Raw genomic sequence first — 24,117 nt, 5'->3', positions numbered from 1 at the left:
CTAGGCCATAACACTTCTACGTGTTTTCCTTTGTATCACTGCCCAGCTCCTGTTGGCATCTAGGTTTTGCAACCCTGATATAGTCCATAAATGTTAAAGGGAAACTGACGTCTTTATTTGCCAGAGTGGTTTGGTGGTGGATATTGGTGACAACACTGATAGATTTCATAGAAGAAGATTCACCATGCCAAACAAAACAAAACTTGTCCTTTCCTAACTCCTGTGTGACATTGTTGCTCTTTGGGAAATGTGACCTAGAAATATTGATAACAAAGACAATGGAAGACTTGCCATTTCAAGGAAGTTGTGTTAACAACCCTTGTTAGAATATTTGATCAATTTTTAGGTACAACACTATTATTAGAGAAACTCTGATATGAAACTTTTCAGTTCTAGAACTTGATGTACTCCTCCCTGTGATTCTTCACACAAGGCTGTAGTCCTTTGGGATATTTCAATTCGTTGCTGTGGAGGTGACTAAGTTAACACGAGGAGAGAATGGAGACTTCAGATGGAAAAGAACCAGCAGGTTCTGACTTGAGCACAGACATTCTTAGTTCACAGAAATGACGCTTGTGTTCTTTAGATGGTTTCTCCACCTCTGTACCCCATAAAACATTTTAAGTGAAATTTATATTTCCAGTAAAATCTTTCTCCAAATAGAACAAATTGAATGTTCTTTACGGTTTTTACACAAGCACCTCTTTATGGATCTAAATTTAAATCCTCAAGAGCAGGGACATTTTAAGCTCAGTCTTTAACCACTGAACAGCATTAAAGGTGGATCGCAGCTCTTTTGATTAACAGAGGAACCTCTGAACTAGAAGCCAAGCTGAGCAGAGGTAGGTTTGATATTTTTTTCTTGAACTAGAACAAAAACCTTCCGTTTTTGTCGTGAAATCTTGGCTGGCCGAGAGTTAAGCAGGACTGTAATGAAAGTGAAATTTTCAGAAATGAATACGGGTGTGATTGAAAGCTGACATGATATCATGAAAAATGACCTGGCTCACTCTCGGTGTGCTCCCACCTTATCATAAATAGTAGTGAATCTGGCCTGTTGCTGGTCGAACAGTCAACTCTGAAGTAAATCCATCGGGCTTAGCCAGAGTGTTGCCCTTAAGTATGGCACTTGGGCTAAATGTGCACTAATACCTCAGTGAGGCCAGAAGTGGCCAAGCCAGCTCTCCCTGTCCCCACAAGTCCCTGTCCTCTTCCACAGTTGTCACCTCCCCGTGCAGTGTGGGACCCCAGTAGCCTCACATGTTCTCCATGCTCCTAAAGTAAGGGTTTTTCACATGTACTGTGGCCCTTCCCAGGATGAGTAAAATTAACTCATCACTAGGATTAGTCCCAATCCCCAAACTAAACAAGAATTTGTCTGAAAAGAATATAATTGGGTTCTGTTTTTCTTTCCCATTTACATGTACAAAGTAGTTTGAGGGGCTAAGGGGAGCATAAAAGTGGCCAAAGACTTTGCTGCTCCTTCTTCAAAGCTACCTGGGATTCCCTGATATTTCCTTGGGGACCTTAAGTCCCGCTATATATTTTTTTAATTCCAGTATAGTTAACATACAACAAACAAAACATTGTTTAGTTTTAGGTGTACAATACAGTGATTCCAGTTTTGCTGTCTTTTTAACTAACACTCTTGACTTCATTGTGGGCTGAATTTTGTCATCAGATTTTAAATAGATGAAACTGATTATACAGTTGGAGAATACATTGTAAACTGACAAATCTTAACCTCAGTTCTATCTTTCAACAATACTATCTATAGTCCATTACTTTTAGTGGAAATATATATCTGCATTCTGGCTAGGAAAATTTTTCCCTTGATGTACAGTTAGTACCTGAATCACACATTGCAGATAAACAACCTAGGCTCGTTTAAAAAACAAACAAACAGAAAAAAACCAGCTGCACATGTCACTATACTTGATAACTGAAGCCTTGTGCAGAAGTGACAACTAGTTACTGGACAAAGCACTAGTCAAAAAGTCAGCTTGTATGGTTTATGGTCCTAGCTTTGCTATAGGTAGTATAACCCATTATAAGTCCTGTAACCTCTGCTGTAGTTTCCACGCAGCAGAATATAAAGATTAAGAGCATAGAGTCTGGTGTCAAATCATGTGTGTTTGAATCACTCGCCACTTGCCACTATGATGCCTTGGAAAAGCCACTTCGCTTTTGATTTCATCATCAGTAAAAGGGCAATAATACCAGCACCTTCCTCCTAGGGTTGCTATGAAAATTAAGGAAATATGCATATTTAGAATATACGTGTATATGTTATACGGGTCTAGCACGTACTGAGAGCTATATAAGCATCAACTGTCACCATCGTTACTAATCGCGTTATTATCTATAAACTGAGGAGAAGTTGGACCAAGTGATGTCTAAAATTCCTTCCCACCATGAAAATCTGTGACTGAGAAGTCAGGATTTTCCATCTGAAGTACCTAGACCTTGGCTGTGTTGAGGTACAATCGCGGTTGAGAGCTGAACGGATTGGCCCGTCACAAAGTGGGTTACCTGCTGCACTCAGACCAGAAACCACCTGGTTTCCTAACCCTTCTGGAGTGTTTCTCTAAGAGACCACACTAACTTAACTTTTACTCAGTCTGACCATATTGTCCTTTGCTGAAATGGAGATTTAAAAATAGTAGTGTCTGAAATCTTAAACGTGCCAATTCAACTGTGAATTGTAATCAAAGGCAGTTGGTGAGAATGCAGGCACTGCCCTCTACTGGCTCGATGTGTACATTACGTCATTCCTTGTTTGAGCTCAAATAGGCAGGGAAGGGTAGGAACAATTTTTAGGATGAAGTGAAACAAGATGCTGACCATATTAACTGGAAAAGAAGCATGATCTGGAAGGAAAAACTGGGAGCCTCTTCCCATTCTTTATAGGATTTCTTGGCTTCCTTTCAAACACTTTTTTTTTCATATCTGCAAAAATCAGTGGATTATTTACACTTTATTTTCTTATTTCTGGCTCCTCATTGTTTATGTTCCTATTCCCCTCTTCTCTCCATAAGCTTTGTTGATTCTAAGATATATCATGTATTGGCTTGTCCCTCTTATGGTCAGTGACTGCCTCTTCCCTTTAATTTTTTTCTTTCTGCTTGTTTCATTTTCATGATATTTCTTTATGTTGTGTTCGTGTCTGTGTGTTGCCAAATACACCTGTTAAGATTTATTGTGCTTCAGTCTCTAAGGAGAGTCTGGTTTCAAGCTTCACTTAGGTGAACCCACTCTGTTTTCACACAAACAAGTCTGATTCTGTTTGATAAAAGGACTAACAAATTTCCAAACAGATGCTCTTAGTGGGATTGCCAAGCTCACTCAGCACCATTCTTTTAAAGGCCTTTCCTGTTATATAATTAAGACCATGGAAGGGGATCGCTTTGGGGTACGGTTTCATATTCATGGAACCCTGTCTGTTCTCTTAAAATACCTCATCGTCCTTCCCTTCCATAATGTTTATTACCAACCTACTTCATGCTCTGAGTTCTCACTGTGCACTGCAGCAGCCTTTCGATGACGCCCCGGCCTCCAGCCTCTCCTCGAACCCACCAGTCATAAACTGCTTGTTTTGTCAGCTCCCCTCTTGAGAATTCGGTGGACTCCTTTTGTGAAGCAGATCCAAACCCATATTCCTAATATTCAGGATTCTCGAGAATTTGGGTCTTACCTACTCATGTTTCTGTTCTGATACTATCACTTTATCACATCTGCTTCTCACCTGCATATGCCATCATTTGCTCCTTCATCTGTCATTCCCTTGAATGTGGAGCCAGTCCCCTCTTTGCACCACTGGCCTCTGCCTGCCAAACCTTCCTCCTCCTCCTGCAGGGTCCACATCACGTGCTCCTCTCCTGCCAAGGAGCATTCTCTAATTCCCCTCATGTTTCCCATCCATGATAGTACCTGTGATTTTTTTTTTGTCTCTTCTAATTCAGTTTGATGCCAAATTGCCTAATATCTTGAACTGTCCTTTTAGCATGTGCATACATGTTCACCAGATTATAAGTTCCTAGAGAAATTTCTTTGGCATCTATTTATTTTCATATCCTCACACTACCTATACTCCAGTATAATAAGAACAAATGTTTACGTAGCGCCGTAGTAGGTGACCCTCCCTGTTCTAAGTGCTCAACTCATTTAATTCTTACAAGCTCCATAAAGTAGGTACTGTTTTGGCAAACGAGAAGACTGAAACACAAAGACGGTGAGTAACTTACCCAAGGTCATACAGCTGCTGGATAAAGAGCTGAGTTTCAAACACAGGCAGTCTGGTGCCAAAGTTCATCTTTTAACCACCAGGTTATTTATAATGGCATGGTGTCCCTCAGTAATGCCTGTTGTGCTATTTGCTGGAAAAATAAAAGAAATAAAGAGTTGTTTTCCCACAAGCATCCCATTTCCCAGTTTTTCAAGAGTAATCCTCCCCAGGCCAATGTATACAATGTGTCTTCGTAAAAATGCCAAGAAGAGGCTGTCTCAGTCATTTCCCACACCTACCCAGGTCGGTAATTGTTCACTCCCAGACGGTGTAAAGCCAAAGAAAAGGTCAAGGTCAGGAGGGTCTTTGAAGTAATGAAGACTTATTGCTAAATATTGGCTCTGCCTGTCCTTCATCTTCCTGTTTGAAAATGCAGAATAGTTCCAAATTGCTCATTTAAATATGTAAAGATAATGAAAACTGGCTCAGCATGTTGCTTCGTATGTGCTACTTTTTAAATCAAATATTAAGTAGGGAAGACCCTGATTATCCAAAGAAGGACTTGGCCTTTCATGTTTGTGATCTGTTTTCTTCTTAGAACACCTTGCACAGAATATATCTAAATCGCATCTGGAAACCTGCCAATACTTGAGAGAAGAGCTCCAGCAGATAACGTGGCAGACCTTTCTGCAGGAGGAAATAGAGAGCTACCAAAACAAGGTATACTCTGAGGAATTTTACCCAGGATTGAGGCAACAGCGAGAAGGCTGTTTATGCTGGAGATCTGATTAAGAATACAAACAGACTAATGAATGGATGTCTTTTATCAGATATCAGGTGTCTGTTTAAAAATCTGTCTCCTAAAGGAGCACCTTGGTGGCTCAATTGGTTAAGCATCCCCCTTCGGCTCAGGTCATGATCTCACAGTCTGTGTGTTTGAGCCCTGCATTGGGCTCTGTGCTGACAGTTCAGAGCCTGGAGCCTGCTTTGGATTCTTTGTTTCCCTCTCTCTCTGCCCCTTCCACTTCGCACCCTGTCTTTCTCTCGCTCTCAAAAATAAACATTAAAAAAAGTTTCTGTTAAATCTTCCTCCTAGAGATGATCGTATACTTGGGGCTTTATCTTACTCAGATGCGAGTGTGTATGAAATTTCTGCAGTAACAAACCAATTTTGTTGTGCTGTGACTTTACACATATCACCTATCATACGTGCATGGGGGCTGGAGGAAGCAGTGTCCAAAAGCCTGAATGAATTCAGATTTGTCATGATATCGCAGTGGAAGATTTCAGGGTCTGGAAGCTGATATAAAATAATCTCAGCCTCTTGTTTCCAGAGCACTACAGAGTGTGTACAGAACAAGGCTTGGAAGCTATTGTCATAACTCCATCGTGGACCTAGCAATGTGAGGCTGACAGAGAGCGCTGCTGCTTGCCTTTTTCTTTACACACTCTGGTCAACAAGCCCCCAGAATGAGAGGGCGGGGCTGGAGAAGGGGAAGTTTGAGTTCTCCATTCTGGCCTGATAAAGGGAAATGCTGTGGCTTTTCCTAATAATTATAGAAAGGTAGGCCTAGGAATGACAATAGAGATTATCCAGGCTAATCCTCCCCTTCATTTTACAAATGAAGAAACTAACATTCTTGGCATATGGCAGGGGATTGAGAATATCAGGACTAGACCATGTCTCCTGGCTTCTAATGCAGTGTTTTCTTCACGCCATCATGTTGGTCGAAACAGTCCTTAAGATCAGGGGAACACGTGAGCAGTAAAGCAGATCCAGGTCACCCTGTAACTAAAGAGTGGATATATAAAAGCAGTGAAACAGGACAGGTGGAAGAACATCAACACATCCGTTGGTTTGCCTTTGAGATAGCAGATTACACCAGCGGCCAGCCACTGTTAACAAAGGGAAACCAGAAAACAGTAAGAAACAGCAAGGCATGTGAAATGGGACTCAGTCAGAGATGCTGGGATTTGAATCCCAGCTCCAACACCTCCAGCTGTGAAGCCTCTGTGAGCATTCATGTCCATTTATGGGAAATGGAAAAATGTTCTTGGAAAATGAAACAAGACAAGGATGTCATAAGGTATCTAGCTCAAAGCAGGTGCACAATAAACGTAATTGACTCCCTTTTTCCTTCCTTTCCCCCAGTAAAATGGTGTTAAATTCCCCAAGGTAAAATAATTGCACAAAAGAAGGTCTGAGGTCCAGGGTTAAAGCAGTGGCATGTGTTTCTTTCCTGCCTCATGTTTTCACCTGCTCATATCCTCTCCCCCTGTCCCTTTGCCACCAAAATGGCAAAAGAGGAATTGGAGGAGATGAGAAGGGGCTTGGAAGCAATCGTTAGCACCCAAATGTTCATTTTTAGTCCTCTAGCTTTTTTGAATCCATTTCCGAAGAAGGGTTTTACAAAATAGGAACAGTTAAAATAAGTGTGTCAAGGATATGGGTAACCGTGTATGTCAATGTGCTTCACTCCTCAACAGCAGCGGGAGGTGATGTGGCAGTTGTGTGCCATCAAAATCACGGAGGCTATACAGTATGTGGTGGAGTTTGCCAAACGCATTGATGGATTTATGGAACTGTGTCAAAATGATCAAATTGTGCTTCTCAAAGCAGGTATGTGCTTTTTGCAAGTGAATTTTGAGATCTCTTCCTAACCTGCTTTCCCCCGCTTATTAAAGAAATGCTTGGTAAGGAAGGTGTTGAGAACAGTTTTCCTCCAGCAATAATAGCTCAGGTTCCCTGAGCAGAAACTGAGTCCTTTTTAAAGGTTTTTGAGTGATGTGCAGAAAACACTGCCTCCATTTTGCTTCTCCTCTGAGTGGAACAATTAAGTTGAAGGACACCTTCTTCCCCCCCGCATCTTACCATCACCTGCGTTTTGTTCTCCCACTCCAGACCCTCGGGAGCGAACAGTAAGTTGTTAGGAAGGTTATTTGTGGAACTCAACGGGATGCCCCTGGCTTTTTGGTTTGTTTTAATAAATATGAATCAATAAGTTTTCCCAGCAACTCTGAGACTCTATTGTAAGACAGAAAAATGCCAGACAAGTCATGTGTAACTCCGTCTCTCTCCAGGAATACAGGCCTTCATTAGCTTCAGCACAAATCTTTAATTCCACTAGTGAACTTTGCCAGGAAATAGAGCGCTGATATGACCGGGAGCCGTTCCCCAAACACAGCCCCTGCTGTGCTGACTCACAAAGGGGTCCCTACACTCGTGCCTTCAAAATAGATGACTATTCACCACGATAGAATAATTGACACCATTTCTGCCTTCGCTTAGGTTCTCTAGAGGTGGTGTTTATCAGAATGTGCCGTGCCTTCGACTCTCAGAACAACACCGTGTACTTTGATGGGAAATATGCTAGCCCCGATGTCTTCAAATCCTTGGGTAAGGAAACGGGGCAGCTCCGTCTTTAAATCGGGGCCATGGGAAAATGCGGGAGCCCCGCCGGAGAGCTTATTGAACGGAATGAAAGCTGTTATTTGGAAAGAAAAATGAAAGGATTTTATACTTCCGTTACTTATGGTCACTGTAGAAAATGCTCACAGCTCAAATGCTTTTTGTCTGTCTTACATTTAAAGAGTTAACATTTCATTTTATCTAGTTGGAAATCGAAGAAATTTATATTGTCTAAGCTTCCAGTTCCCTTCCAGATTTTAAGAACCAGATTTTCATAGGATAAATTATTCACATAAATAAGAGGATGTGATTTGATACATAAAATCAAGCAAAGTGCTAAATGTCTGCCCTTCTGTTCTTCTCAAATAACAACCATTAATAAGAATAAATTGCAAATACCATAGAAATAAAGTATTACTATGTGAAACTGTGATGTGTACTATAAAAATTAATTATTTTGGATTCCTATAATTTAAAATGGGATATAATCCTTAGGAAGAAAGAAACACTATCCAAGATAATGTTGTTAAATGATATTAAAACCGGTTAAATGATAGAAGGTGTGTATACTTTAGTAAAGCCCATTGCCACTTAAATATGTATACCTAATGTGCAAATCCAAAAGAGTAGACACCAAACTTAACCAGTCTCTTAAGGATGGATTATTATTTTATGGGACTTTCACATTTTATGTTTTCAATACTGTGATAGCTATAATGATTTTTACCGCCATCATGTGTCATTCGTTATCATTTTTAAGGGTACTTTAGATCAAATACAGTAGAAAACAAAACATCAGTGAATGTAATGTTTCAATTAGATTGTGGCCATGTGACTCTACTGGATAAGATAGTGGGTTCTGGAAGTGCCAGGTGGCTCAGTCCTTTAAGTGTCCAACTTTGGCTCAGGTTATAACCTCACTGTTCATAGGTTCAAGCCCTGCATCTGGCTCTGTGCTGACAGCTTGGATCTTAGAGCCTGTTTCAGATTCTGTGTCTCCCTCTCTCTCTGCTTCTCTCCTGGTTTGCACTCTATCTCTCTCTCAAAAATAAATAAAACATTTTTTAAAAATTGAGAGAAAAAAGAGATCTTGGGTTCTGAAGTCGGGTGGCGTGGCTTTGAACTTCAGGTGTTACTCCCTACCTGTATAGCCTTAGGTGCATAATTCTTCTGTTTCCTCACCTCAAAAATGGGGATAATAGTCATAATATCTCCCTCATAGAGCTGTTGCAAAGCAGTAAGATACCTCTTAGAGTGGCACTTAATAACACAGTAACCTTGCAACAAAGGTCCACCGTCATTATTTTGGATGATGATGATGGTGTTGATAGTGATGATGGCTAAAACAGATTTTTCTTTTAAGATTTCAAACTGTTAAACTGTAGATGTTATTACTATCCTCATAGATCTTGAACTCCTAGATCCCTCTTCACCTTATTCTATATTTTTCTCTTAAGGGACTAACCCAAATCCCAAACTGTCTTTAACTTTGGCAGGTTGTGAAGACTTTATTAGCTTTGTGTTTGAATTTGGAAAGAGTTTATGTTCTATGCACCTGACCGAAGATGAAATTGCATTATTTTCTGCATTTGTACTAATGTCAGCAGGTAAGAACCCAATGACAATGAAATGTTAGGTAAATAATTCTTACAAGGTACATAACTTTAAATGGCTATACAATATTCAGGTGCCTACCAAGGAAGGTTACCACCCTTATTAAATCTCATCTTAAGGTGTTTTCTTTTTTTCAAATAACAGCCCCCCACCACACATACATGCACATGTATGTGTGTTTAAGAAGACTTCATGCTATTCTGAGAAAAATCTTAAGAAATGAGAATTGACCTGAAATCATTATTATGCTGTATATTAACTAACTTGGATTTAAATAAAATTTAAAACTTTTTCTAAAATAAAAGCAAAAATAATATAAAAACGGGGGGGGAACAAAACATAAAAGACTTGAATACAGAAAACAAACAGAGAGTTGCTGGAGGGATTGGGGGGGGGTGGGGAAGTGCTGAGTGGGCAAGGGGCATTGAGGAGGACACTCGTTGGGGTGCGGACTGGGTGTCACGTAGGGGATGGCATGAGCCACTGGAGTCTACTCCTGAAATCGTTATTGTACTATATGCTAACTCACTTGGGTGTAAATTTTTTAAAAATTAAAAATAATTAAAAATAAAATTTTAAAAAGAACTAAAACAATGTCTTTTGATGAGAACTGAACAAAACTCACTCCACAATTAACCTCCTGATATCACGAGAAATGCTCTGGTGGAGAAGGACTGCCCTTCTTAACACAAATCTTCAAAATAACATGGTTTTTGAAGCGTCCTACTAAGATTCATTTGGTTGTCATCCACAAGTTATCTGAATTTATCTGTGTTTTCAACTAGTACTGCCTCTTGGAGATAATCTGTTTTGCAGATTTACTATCTTTTGTTTGGAATTCTTACACATAAAGACTATATTAACAACCCTTAAGTCATTTGGAATTCTCTTGACAATTTTAGTTGCCTTGGATTATAAGGCAATTTTCGTATTTGCCAGAAAAGCGAGCATGACTGCTACCAGTATTTTATGCAGAAATGTAATTATTAGAAAGATTTGAGCATCTGTGATGGTTTCATTTGCCCTTGTGTGAATATGGCCTTAGATATAAATGGCTATTCTTTTGGAAGGAGAGGTCTCTCCCTTCCTTTAAGTGCCAGTAAAAATGGAAACCTTTACCACTCTGTTTTATAGCTCTTATAGATCAGTTTTCCATGGTTTTAGAAACAAATTTAGAACAAGGAATAAAACTGCCCTGTTGTTCTCTAACTCTGCATTATGATATAATTGTGTCTAAGAGTCAGGCGGAATTGGGGTGCCCAGATACCATGGAGGAGAAATACTAAGAAGTATCATTTTTCATGTTTAGATCGCTCATGGCTACAGGAAAAGGTAAAGATTGAAAAACTGCAACAGAAAATTCAGCTAGCTCTTCAACATGTCCTGCAGAAGAATCACCGAGAAGATGGAATACTAACAAAGGTGAGAATACAGAGTGGTCTGGTTGGCATAGAATTATCCCTTGCCATAGATCTCGGTGCCAGCCACCTTTGGAAGTCATCTTACCAGACTCCAGAAGTATCTAGAAGCAGTAGGCTACTGACAAGGAAGAAGTATCTGCATTTCAAAAAGTTCTGTTGGGCCACAATTCAGGTTACATTCTACTATCATTGGTCATGAAGTATCCTGCAATACCAGGGCAATGGTAGAATTTTTTTAAGCATTTTAACACATTCTGGAAATCCTCCTCCTGTTCCCTCTAAGTTAGGCATAAAGCAGAGTTAATGTCTGCATTGATGTAAATTAGAGACAGAATCTTTGAATTTAGAAGGAAAAAGTTATAAAGGGCTAAAACAAGCAGGGTAATCACATAGTGTAATATTAGTTCTATTTCCATTACATTCATTAGTAATCCACAGAAAGTGACTTTTGTATTTTCTTCATCAGTTTCCCATTACTACTCTGTATTCAAAGCAGAAGGTTTCATTTTTGCTAATTATTACCTTTTGCAATAAAAATATAATTAGGATGTCAATTTAAAATATGTTAATATTCTTCAGTGCCAGTGCTAGTAGTAGGTGTTTGGTCTTAAAAAAAATCATCCCTGTTCTTTCTTAGACTATTTTATGTGTTTTATTGTTCTGGAAGATTGATTTGAGAGGTTTGGGTTTTTCTTCCTGCTTTCTCTTCTTTTCTCCCAATAGCCAAATTCGTTCAGAGAGGGGAGGTTGGGGGTTAATTGCTGTTTTGTTTTTATTTTGCATCTGTTCAATGAGAGATTGAGGCAGGAATAGAAAATAGAAGAGGTCTCCTGACTCTTACCTTCTTCAACTTTTTGCACCAAGGCAAGGGTACTGTCAGTTTCCTTTATCATAGAGGGCACCTACCATGTGAACAGGATCCATGATCTGCGGAACATGCTTCTTAGGATTATTCTGGTTGAGATAATAATATGTAATGTGTACGATGCTTTAGAGTTTTAAAAAAAACACTGTTTCAAGCTGTTAATATCTTCAACTGGTAAATGGCCAATGCTGGGACTTCCATCCAGGCCTTCTGAATATTCTTCTTTTTCTTCTACTCAGGGCCTTTTGTTCAGACCCTGAATTGCTTTGTTACAGGCAAAGGGCTTTCCCAGAAGAAACTTGCCATCTTTGGAGTTGGCTATTATTAGTGCTGCATAAAATACGTAGGGGATGCCGTCATCTCTTGTTGCAGTGACCTCACCTGCCCATGACTGCCTCCTGGTCCTCTTCTCTGTCACCAGATGTCTTCTTTCTTCACAGTGGCAGAGGGCAGGGTTGAGGGCGGTAGCGCAGAAAGCATGTTGGAATAAGAGGAGGAAGTGAGAGGCTTGGGTTCTCATCTTGATTCTGCCACTTTGGCTCATGAACATCTTTTCAGGTAGTTATATTTGTCTTCAGAAGTGTATTTCATGTATACTTGATACTCTATGATGTGCCTAAAATGTGTTTTTACCAGTCTTCCTTATTGAAGAACACTAAGTGGCTTCAGGTGTGCTCCACTGTTACAGACAACATTGTAAAGATTATCCAGATTCCCTGATTTGTGATGCTCATGTCTGTTCTCTACTCACAACGTGTCCTTTCTTCCCCTTACAGTTAATATGCAAGGTGTCTACGTTAAGAGCCTTATGTGGACGACATACAGAAAAGCTAATGGCATTTAAAGCAATATACCCAGACATTGTGCGACTTCATTTTCCTCCATTATACAAGGAGTTGTTCACTTCAGAATTTGAGCCAGCAATGCAAATCGATGGGTAAATGTATCACCTAAGCACTTCTAGAATGTCTGAAGTACAAACATGAAAAATAACAACAACAACAAATTAACCGAGACACTTTATATGGCCCTGCACAGACCTGGAGCGCCAACACACTGCACATCTTTTGGTGATCGGGGTCAGGCAAAGGAGGGGAAACAATGAAAACAAATAAAAGTTGAACTTGTTTTTCTCATGCATATGATTTCCATTATGCCTACAGATATGGACCCTTTTTCTGTCTCAACTTCTCGATCATTGACCTCTGTTTACAACTGAAGGAGGGTACTAAAGTCGGAGGATTTCCTTTTCTTGTAGCTCACTGCCCACAGACTTTCTGCAGAGTCACCAATCTGTCAGTAACAACAGAGAGTCCAGCAATAATCGGTGACCGGTGTGCATAGCGGAGGTTGTGGCATTATTTTGCACAACTTGCTCTTTGTTTCATGAAGGAAGTTTTTATTTTTCCACCGAATATTGCCAGTCAGCAGGATGACATGAAAAGGGTCCATAGCACTAGCAACAATAGCATTATAATATATTACAGGGTAAATGGGCATGAAGACTATATATAGCTAAAAGAGATATTGTTTATATATTGTTTTAATTAATATAAAATGTAGTTACTGGTGTAGCTTTTCCTGTTGAATCGATAAGGCACTTTCATTTTGCACCTTTTTCTTTAAATTAAATGCTAGCGTGTTCACTGTCGTGTTGCATGTGCACCAGAAACACAAGTTTAACGGAGAAGGCTTGGAAGGTACGTCAGGAGGTATTTATGCTGCTGTTTACAAATTACTTTTAAAAGACTGGCTGGTCATATCTAGAAATCACGATGTGGATTATCTTTTTTCTTTCTTTCTTTTTTTTTTTTTTACACATGAAATCGGAATTAGAACTCTCCCTAAATTATACTTTGCTTCGTGGTAAGTTTAAAGATAGATGTGTTTATGCTTCATACAAAGGTGAATGATCGATTGGTGCTATGGACTTACACCATGACGCACATTATTTTTAAAAAGCTTTTTTAAATGCCACCTCATGGAGGCAGCGGAGGGAGGAGAGGCTCATTTTACACAATTCTATAGTTATATGGAGTCTGTCTCAACTTGGAACTCTTACGCTTTGAAAACAAATCAGTAACCCAAATATTTATTGGAACTCAGCTTTTATTATAAGAAGGACCCAAAGATTATACCCAGAGCAAACACACACTCCCCATGTGAGGACATGAAGCGTTTACTTTGTGAATGATTATGTTCTTGGTATAATCTAGGAACCCTACGAGGATATCTCAGAGTGAACTAGTTCTAGACTAGCTGCCTCTAGATGCTATAATTCTAGAATATTGCTCTCCATAGTTCACAGACCGTGGATAGAAGGGCAAGAGAGGCATGCGATGCAGAACCAGTTTCTCTTATTTAAATATGAAATATTTTAAGCATTCAAAGTGAAGTTGATGTTAAGCTGCAAACATTTACTCTTGTATTTATCTCACTAGAAAACTGTGGACGGTAATTTATTTTATTAAATATTTAGAAGATTGTTTGGCCTTTGTGTTCAGGTGAGAAATATGAATGTTTTTGTTTAATATTGTGCTTTGGGTTGTTTTATTTTAATAATTGCCGCTGGGGGAAGGGAAAATGAACAGTCTGATACACAGGTGTGCATATTTTAGAAATAAGTGCCCTTTGGAAATGTAGGCATTTAGAAGATGATTTTAGTCACTGTGCGGGGAGGATTCAAACGTCTGGTCTGACATCAAAGACCATGTTTGTACAGAAAAGGAAATGTCTTCCCATAGTGTAAAGGTGGGAGTGTCCAGGCAGCCCTTCAAAGCAGAGAAAGTGTCTCTACCACCAGGGTCCCTCCTGAATCTTCCACAGGAATTGTGGCTCCTGATGTCACGTGGATCACAGCACGGGCTTCCCAGAGCCTTTTACTCTGGCTTTAACTCCACTGATTTTCTGACTTGTTTCCTGAGGGATTTAGAAAAGAGGAAGGAACTATTCACACAGAAGTGTGTATGAAGCCTAAATAACATCTTAAATTTTTTCAAAAATATGCAAAGCGTTTAACCATAAATAGAAGACGAAAGTAATATTTACTTAAATTTCTTACAAGTATATAAAACTTTATGTGAGTGTTTATACAGAGAAGTTAACTATCAGCATATAGTATTTATATTTGGGCAAGAAGGGTTAAATCAAATTTTTAATTTAAATAAGCATAGTTCCTTTAAGGATCAATAGTATTTATACTCTGAAAAGAGTACCATGTTCAGTTATTTATTTGTCCAACTGTTTTCTTATTATTTCTCTTGTGGGGGGGAAATGGTGTGATTTTGGGTTTTTTGGGTTTTGTTTGGTTTGGTTTTTTTGTTGTTGTTTGGTTTGGGTTTTTTTGTTTTTCTGTCATTCTGATTCACTAAATTTGGGGGTGGTTTTATTAAAGTACATAACTTCTTTTTAACCAAAGCTTTCTGAATATGACCAGCCTCAGGTGCTAGCGCATTAAAGAGCAACTAAACCTAATTCCAGTGTCCACTTGTGAAGTGATAAGAGCTAATTGAACTTCTCTAAGGGTGAGAGAGAGCATAATGTTGAGCTTAAAAGAAAATTCCTTTTCCTAGAAGGGATTTTGCATGTACCAAATGCAAAAAAAATGATGCTTAATCTCAGTAGTAGTCCCACCATGGTGACATTGCTTTTGGAGGAAACCAAGATATGACACGATGCTGCTACCAGGTCTTTCCGAAAGAAAAGCAAGGTGAGGATTTTAAGAGCAAAGTACATTGACAGTGTTGGGACAGAGCAGGAGACGTGTGTTCGGTGAATAGAGGGAACAACTGTTATTTGGATCAAAGTTGAGATCTGAAGTTAAACAATAAATTCAGTTTTCAGAAATGAAGTACAGAAAAGGATGTGAAAAACTCTGCATTTTTATTTTCTTTCTTATAGAAACACCTGTGTGATGACACAAAATACTTGCTGATACAGAAGAGTTACTCTTAAGAGTGCTTATAAATTAAAGTTTCCTAAACTAAAATGTCCAATAGTCTTTTAAAGATTGGAATCACATCATTGTTACCCCAGCTGCTACGTCTTTTATACAGTTTTTCATATACAGTACATAAGGCTTTTGTACAAAGCCCAAATACCTTTGGTTACAATGGTGTCAGATGGTTGTGTTATACTCTGAAGAACCTGGCCTTGGTCACAATGAAAACAAAAGTGCAGATGAAAGTGCTTTTTTGGACAGTTTGCAAATTGTGTTAAAGCTCTGGATTTTTTTTAAGTGTTCAGCATCCTAATTTGTGTTAAAGCTCTGGATTTTTTTAAAAAGTCTTCAACATCCTAATTCACCCTTCCTAATCTAAGGAAAATACGACTTACGACACTGCTTCTAAGTTTGGTTGTTCTTTATAGTGTGGATACCCGGATCTCTGTGAGTGTATGGGGGTGGGCTGAGGGCCAGGTGAGGAGAAGGGAGTGTGGGTGGGTGGGTGTGTGTGCAGGTGTGGGTGTAGTTTTCGTGTGTATGATGTGCGTGTGTCAGACCGCTTCTAGGCTACTAAGTGTCAATGGAAAAGAAAATGTATTCAAAATACTTAAATCAAAACTAGAAGATGGGGAAAAAATGACTTATTCTATACAAAGCCTTGTCTGGACCACTTTAGAGAGACTTCTATTTTTTTAACCCTTCTATAAATATTTGATGGCACTTGAAATATTCCTGCAATAAAATGTGATTTGTGTAAAGAAAAAAAAAGATTTTGTAATGTGAAACAAAGAAAGAAAGTAATGTAATTTTCTAAAAAAAAAAATACAAACAAACAAACTTTGTATTATTTTCTTGATGGAATTTGTCTATCTGTCTTTGGGAAACTTTTTATTTCATTGAATGTGCCATAGTAGAAATATGTGTTTTTAGTTGTAGACTAAGGATAGCTGTTTGTGTTCCGACATTCCAAAATGCAAAACAACCTAGTGGAATCTTGAATGAAAAGGTTTAAGTAGGATGTAAGCTTCTCTCATTGTTGCTTTTTTGCACATGTTCTCCATTCCTCTCTAGTGCAATATGTACATAGAGCACTTGCGGGTGTACCTTGATCCCTCAGGGAAAAATACATATTTGTACAGTTTGGGTTTGTTTTGGGTTTTTTGGGGGGGTTTTGGGTTTGGGTTTTTTTTTGTTTGTTTTTTTGGGGTTTTTTTGCCTTTTGTTTTTGGCTAAGGAATGTCGATTGAATCACTTGTTATTGTTGAGGGGCAGCCAGATAATAATCCTAAAGCCACTGTTTTCAAACATTGATTGTTTAAATCACATGTCCTTCCAGTGCTATTATTTTAAGGTAATAATAAAAGTTATTTTCTGACAGTTCTTTGTGCTGATTGGTGGAAGAAAAAAGGGTAAATAAGCACCTTATGATTGACTTACTGTGAATGACAATCCATCTTGATATCAACAATAGAAGCCCTATCACTTTGGAGTTGGGGTTAAGAGTCAGAAACAATGTGCTCAGGGATCTCCTAAAACTCTTCAAACAGGGTGGCCAGTACTACTGGGACAAATTGTGTTTTTTATTATTAATAATAGTAAATAATACTATCCCGCAAGGCACAAGTGAACTGTGTAGAACTGTGTGTGCGTGTGTATAAATTCTTCACTATCGTCTCGTTTTGTTGAGTTCAAAATGTATGTGTTCTTCAGTCTTGTGTGGTTAAAAACATAGAATAACTTCCAAAGCAGTACGAAGGCAAGCCAGTAGGTTCACAAGATACATTAATGGGCAATATACCGACAAGAGAACATCACTTCAAGTCCATTTCCACATACTCCATTTACCTTCCTCTAATAATTAAAATATCCATGATAAATATATTCATAGCATTATATATAAGAAACTATTTCAAATTCTACATGGTGTGCAAAAAGTTGTTTAAACAGCTCATGAGATGAGAGCCCTGCTTATTGGTGCAGAGAAACAGGTGAAAGTTTGAACAAGTCTTTTCAAATGCCAGTAAATAACTTATTTTAATTGTGTTCTCCTCTAGAAGCAAACCAAAAAAATCCCTCTATATAACAGCATTCTTTTGCTTCCACATTTATAGTTCTCATCTGTTGAAGTAATACAAGACCTAATGCTTAAAGACAAACAAAACCCATCTATGTAACAGCACCAGAGCCAGCTTTCAGGTTACATTGGACATTTTTGAAATATAGCTTCACTCTCATGTTTCCATGTATTACTTTTCATAAGGTCAGTGAACCTCAGTATAATTGTTGGCTTTGATTCTTCCGTATCTGAATACACATTCAGAAGGAGCGCTACATATTTTCTTACTCCATGGCAGAGTATTATTTTGGAAAACTTTGCATGTTGTTTAAATGAAAAAGAAACTTTGACCCTGTTGTTTTTGATAATAAACACTATGGAAAATAGCAGAAATCTCTCTCTCTCTCTCTCCCCCTCTCTCTCTTTCCACCTATATATATACATATATACATATATGTACATACATAGGCATATATATAAACACAAATTATTGACATTTTCACATACTATATCGTGATTGCCACTTCTTATAAAGATATGATACAACAGAACCATATGAAAACAACTTTATACTATGGATCAGATTAACAAAAATGTAATTGCAAGAGTAAATCTTGATCTATTACTAATTGTCTATAATACAAGTCTTCATTCTATCTCTAAACATTAGAATTATTAAAGAGATTCCACTAGATTTGATTAAAGAGGCCTTCCTATTATTGTTTATTCTTAAGATATGAGAAGGCAGAAGATTTGTAAATGTCTTTACAAAGCAATCGGTTTCACTTCTGGGTCTGTTGCTTGTTTGTGTGAGATCAGTTTTGTCAGGCTCTCAGAATAATTTTTAAAATAATCCAGAAGCCTGGCTTTATACCAATGAAACATCACAGATAGAGGGATCTCCATCTTTAACCAGACCCTCAGATCTTAGAGCAATAAGTACATTCATTCAGTCATTTACTTATTTATAAAGGAATGACAGAATATTCAGTCCAAATAAAAATGTTTTTTCAGCAATGCAGCATAACATGGAGTCTTGTGTTAAAAACTGAATTAGAATATTTTAAATAGAGGCCTATAGAATCTATGTTTGCTGTTTACATTTAGTGTGTTTGCCACATTTCCTTTTCCTTTTTTCCTTCTAAGAACTAATGAAAGACAGCTTGCTATTAGCGTTGACACACTGCACACACCATTATGTTGTTCTCTAAAAGCAACTAAATTCTCTCCAATGTCCGTGTGTTTCCTTTCTCACTCCTTATTATTTTAATATGGATGAGTACTATTTCTAGGAACTTGGTTATTATTGAACAGATTGCATATGTAAATGCAGATAATTCTTGAGCAATATAGTGAATATGATTTCACAGACACAAAAATCTGTATGTACTGTACACATCTTCCTAAATCCAAAATTCTCTTCTTATCCACAGTGGTTTGAAATCTCATATAAAACAGTGGTAAATTTTTAAACATTAGGACATTAGCTGGCTGCTTCTTTAAATGTACCTGTATTGTCTGCCTGCTCCTTTTGTGGAGATGTGTTTTTGTATTGGATGTTTGGGCCAATGGGAGGCTTCAAGCTACAACATATTTTCCCAGTTTAAATATATTTAACATATGACAAACCCCAGACAAGGCTTTTAATATGTATAAAGAACTGCAGTGTTAGGTGGTTTATTTGCAAACCGTTTTCAATGTTGTCCATTTTTATGGCACCTTTAACGATATTCTTGTTTCCAAAGTACAAAAAAAAAAATAGGTTAAATAATCTAGCCATAACTGAATGTCAAGCAATAAAACAAATGACTTTTGTGCATAGACTTAAAAGAATACAAATTTTAGACATCTGCATGTAAATGCAATCTCTTGTTTACTGCTTTCTTCAACTTGAGCAATTGATTCCTTATTTACTATTAACTTAAGAACTTGTAATGGCCTGTAAACATTTTCTCTCTTACTCTTCTTTCAAATTTACCTTTGTCCCTGCTTTTAAGTCATAATATTTAATGTTGTTCTGCACATCTCTATACAGTTAACTTTTTGGCTTTCATTCTGTATAGATAAGAAAATGTTATATTATAAACAGCCTACTCAGTGCAAATATTTATCTGTTTATCAAATCCACAATATGCTGTATAATACTGGTTTTACTATATAATCTATTTTAGACATAGCTGTTTAGAACTAGAGTGTGCTATTTTTGTGTTTTTCTGATGTGTGGTGCTAGATAAGTTACTTTTGTGAACAAAAAAAAAAATCCCTTTTATTCCTAGACAATACCACCTTTGGGTCTTGTTAATTTCACTGAGTATAACTATATATTTGTATATATATACATATATATATATATCTACCTGTTCCCAACCGGCAGCTGTATCAGAGTGCTGGATTTGGGACATGCTTTTCTCTTTAAATACATAATATCATTATATAAATTATTCTAGAGTGTATTTAATTAGGATAAAATTACTTCCTTAGTATGGATATTTGACATCTATAGGGTGAATTTGTTTATAAATATGGATATATGAAAATTTATTAACATTTATTTACTTTATGTTTGCTACTTGGCTTTATACCATATCTCCTGAGCTGAAAAATAATTTGCCAGGCCTTCAAGATCCTAAAGAAACACTCTAGTTTAATGGAGTAATACTTTTGTTTTTTCTTACTAAGGAATTATATTATTGGCACCTGACAGAGTTATGTACTTAGCTCCTATTATACATAATAGGCATTTATATAAAATATCCTTGGTGGCTTGATGGCAGAACCTTTCCTCTCCTACCTGAGCCATGGGAAGCATGGAGATGTCCACTGTCATGGCAGAACATGGGCCATAAAGCAAATTTGACAAGGGATGTTCTGTTTTAATATGACCTCAACCAGTTCCATGAACTGAGTGAAAGACTTTCACTTAAAAACTTTTACCTATTTTCCCAAGACCTATTGGCATTGTTACAAATCAAAGTATATCAAATATCTAACTAAGGATGTAGTTAACCTTATTAAATATTGATTAGAATTGTTCTGTAATATTACTGAATTTGTAAGATCTTTAGCAAAGATTTTTGAGCAATTTATAAATATAGAGCAAATGTTTCTGTTTACTGCACTTTTTGTAATTGAAGGTAATAAATTCTCAAGCCATGGTTATTGGCTTCCGTGCACTGCATATATTTACCCACAATTCTAGACATTTTCCATTTTTATGGAAGAGTTGCTGTTACCTTAATTATAAATGCAATCATGTGGTTAATGAGAGCTGAATGCTAAGAGTTAACCTTCTAAAGTGAATTGGCTACAGTTTAGGAAGAAATCTCTTTTAAATACAAATCATGTCATTCCTTATTGCTTCACTTAGAGATTGAAACCTGTTTTTGTTTTGTTTTGTTTTTAAGCACCATTTAGTATCCTAAACTTCCTGAGGGTAGAGATTGTATCTCTTTGTGTCTATACAACAGCCAGCACATGTCAGCATCTGATAACTGTTCAATGACAAGTGTGCCCAAATTGAAACTTTTTCCTGGGATTTTTTTTGTGTGTGGTAAATTTATAAAGTATGTCAAGCCTTATGGTTAACACTGTCTTCTACAACCAAGTAATAAAGCCACATTTAAAAAGACCACATGAAATGCTGATTCTAATTGTGTGTAGGTCTTAAGGATTAAGCACACAAATGTCACAAAACTCTGTGAGTAACAAACTCAGCCTTCTGTAAATATACATGCAAGTTTGGAAACAGTATACTGTACCTATAAATATATGCTGTCTGTTTTGTGTACAGTATGTAAAAACTCCTTTTCTGCCACACTAAAAATGCAAGCCATTTATGGGAATCCTAAAAATAGTATTGTACTAAAACTTTGCTAATGATCTTTATTAGAGGATCATCCAACTTTTCACTTACATTGGGTTTTCTTTTCAATTCACTCTTACAGTAGTCTGCTTATTTCCAGCTGTTTGTTATTTTATTCAGTCCTCAATTTAAAAAAAATATTTTGATTCATTTTGTAAATACAAGCTGTAAAAAAAAAAAGAGAGATTTAATGTTGTCTTTTAAATACTCCGATTTTCATTCTAATATGAATGTTGTTATATTGTACTTAGAAACTGTACCTTTAATATTACATTACCTTTATTAAAAGTGCATTGAACACATCAATTTTAGATGTGCTTTATGTACTGTTATCCTATAATAAAACTTCAGCTTCTAATGGAACACTTGCCTTGTTTTTCTTCTTTTTTCTTGGTTATTGAGTTGCATTGAGTTTTCTAGCTCACATTTTGTCTCCAGAAAATGGGCCAGGAGAACCTTGCTACCCAAAGTGCCATCCCTGTATCTTTAGCACTGGCATCACCTACAACCTTGACCTTATTAGAAATGCAGGATTCGAGATACCTTCCCAGACCTACTAAATCAGTGTCTGCTTTTTTACAGGATCCCTAGGTAATTGGTTTGCAAAGTAAAATTTGAGCAGTACAGGTCTATAGTATAGTCCTTTTAAAAAAATATTAATTTATTTCCATTTGCTGAGGGAAAATATACAGAAGGATCAATCTCCCCTTTGGATCAGAGAAGTTAAAGAAAGAAATTTTAACTAATCTAGCGATTGGTCATAGCTACCAGAAATTCAGCCTTGAGGATTCTCAGGTTGTTTGCTCTCTCAAAGAAGGGTGCTATGATTGAGCAGTGGTATCTGCCCTATGGGAGGGGAGAGACCTGAATGCGCACCAAACTTTGTCATCTTTGCTTTAGAAATCATTACAATAGAATGTCAGAAATAATGCCAAAGACAGAAAAATCTTGTCTTTACTGAGACTCTGTTCTGCACCAGCCCAACCACTGCTTGAGTAGATGATATAGGAGTAAACTAATAAATTTAACATCAACTAAGTATCACGATATTTTAATGATGCAAAAACTCTCATCATAATTTATTTGGAAAGTAAGGGCACCTGGGTAGCTCAATCAGTTGAGTGTCCAACTCCTGATTTTGGCTCAGGTCATGATCTCAAGGTCATGGGATCAAGCCCTGCGTGGGGCTCTAGGCTGAGTGTGGAGCCTGCTTGAGAGTCTCCCTCTTCCTCTGCTCCTCTCCCCCACTCACTCGTACCCTCTCTTAAATAAAATAAAATATTTTGAAAGTAATGTCAAGGACATTCTAAAGTATCCTGAAGTCAGAATAAAGGCAACAACGTGGGTATTTTCCTCCACATGCATACTAAAATACCTAAGTGCCTCTTGCACTCAGTAAACTAAATATTTGAACTGACCCCAAAGGTTGTTTCATGTGACAGTCCCTAATCCTGCTTTTATTTCCAATTGCCTCAGAGAAGAGGAGGAAAAAGATTTTGCATGTGAAATATCTGTAGACCACCTTCTAGCATCTCAGGAAATTAAGGATTAATACACATAATGGAGTTCAAATGATGAAATCTGTCACATCCAGGCCTTTGGCCAAAGCCATGCCTAAGCTTCTGATGATAAAAACAATGGTTTACAGTCACCTCCTATCATGTATTAACTTGCCCGGCTTCCAGAGGGATTCTAGTATGGGAGCATAAGAGATTCCTTACCTCATGTATATAAGGATCTCATGGGAGAATCAGAAAGGAAAACAAATGTCTGGTTAATAAACTCTTGGAGAAAAAGCAAAAGTAATTATCATAATAAAACCTGACCACAGTGTGTCTTGGTTGGTACTATTACTACTAAGCTTTGTCTAATGAGGCAAGATCAGTCTAGCACCTCAAAATTAGATTTCCACTTTTAATGTGCACCGGGATCAAATGGACCAGTGCAGAGCAGGCCTTGGCTTCTCATGACAGGTCTATGAAAAGACTATGCTCATGAGCTGGGGAGGGTAACCGCTGATGTGCTGAGATGCAGCTCAGCATGTTGACTTCCCCTTTTGAACAAAAAACTGAAGATGGGGCCCAGTGGTATTCAAAGCCATAAAAGAAGCAGTTAATATCATATAAGTCATCAGAGACCAGAAAAATAAAAGCATTCTTGCCTAAGAGATTTCAGGAACATAGGAGCAAGCAGGAAATTTTTGTAAAGAGAACACTCATGGATCCCAGAAGAATCACACTGATGTTCCTCAACTTTTCTTAATGCAAGTCTAGACTCCCCATAGTGGCAGAGGCCGACTGCTAGACTATCAGGCACACTGTAATCTCACTGTACCACCCATTGTAAGCTGAAGAAAAACCCTTTTTTGTGTTGTTTTTTCTAATGTCTTTTATCTCTGATGTTGGAAAGAGAGAAACTAGCCTTAATATATCGACTTTGCCTCTGGATTTTTTTTTCTTCTCAGGAGGGGAACTATTGACTCCAGTAAAATATAGGCATGTCTCAACAATACATTTTGTTGTTTATCCAGTGGATGGGCTTCTCAAACAATTTTTAATTCCAAGGTGACTTCCTCTTTGTGAGGAAGACGTTGCTTCAACTATTACTTGTTTTATGCTTAGAGAAAAAAAACTAATTTTAATATTAGCCTTATCCAAAATTATGATCATAACCTCCTAACAAATTTCACACCCACCTTTTCTACCATTCTTTCTTTATCCCT

General features: G+C 37.6%; 1 protein-coding gene and 1 long non-coding RNA gene across 5 annotated transcripts in view; one reads left to right on the top strand and one right to left on the bottom strand.

The window, feature by feature from the left end:
• RORA (RAR related orphan receptor A) overlaps positions 1-12,674 on the top strand; it is a 92,471-nt gene extending 79,797 nt beyond the window's left edge. Inside the window, exons 5-10 of the mRNA XM_029952427.1 lie at positions 4,824-4,945; positions 6,713-6,845; positions 7,515-7,622; positions 9,131-9,241; positions 10,558-10,670; positions 12,311-12,674. Coding sequence (XP_029808287.1) covers positions 4,824-4,945; positions 6,713-6,845; positions 7,515-7,622; positions 9,131-9,241; positions 10,558-10,670; positions 12,311-12,475 — 752 coding nt within the window. The 3' untranslated portion in view covers positions 12,476-12,674. The remainder of the gene's footprint in view (positions 1-4,823; positions 4,946-6,712; positions 6,846-7,514; positions 7,623-9,130; positions 9,242-10,557; positions 10,671-12,310) is intronic.
• Positions 1-24,117, bottom strand: part of LOC115302509 — a 47,905-nt gene that overhangs the window by 19,423 nt on the left and 4,365 nt on the right. For 3 of the 4 annotated variants that reach the window (XR_003913504.1, XR_003913503.1, XR_003913505.1), the window contains exons 3-4: positions 21,447-21,560; positions 4,245-4,376 (exon numbers count right to left, since the gene is read on the bottom strand). This is a non-coding gene — a long non-coding RNA (uncharacterized LOC115302509). Of the gene's footprint in view, positions 1-4,244; positions 4,377-13,641; positions 14,454-21,446; positions 21,561-24,117 lie in introns of those variants that run through there. The other variant, XR_003913506.1, reaches the window with a different exon arrangement.

Source organism: Suricata suricatta, chromosome 9, assembly GCF_006229205.1.
Source record: "Suricata suricatta isolate VVHF042 chromosome 9, meerkat_22Aug2017_6uvM2_HiC, whole genome shotgun sequence".
NCBI classification, from domain to species: domain Eukaryota; kingdom Metazoa; phylum Chordata; class Mammalia; order Carnivora; family Herpestidae; genus Suricata; species Suricata suricatta.
Note: the sequence above shows the minus strand (reverse complement) of the source record. Positions and strands in the feature narration are given on the sequence as shown.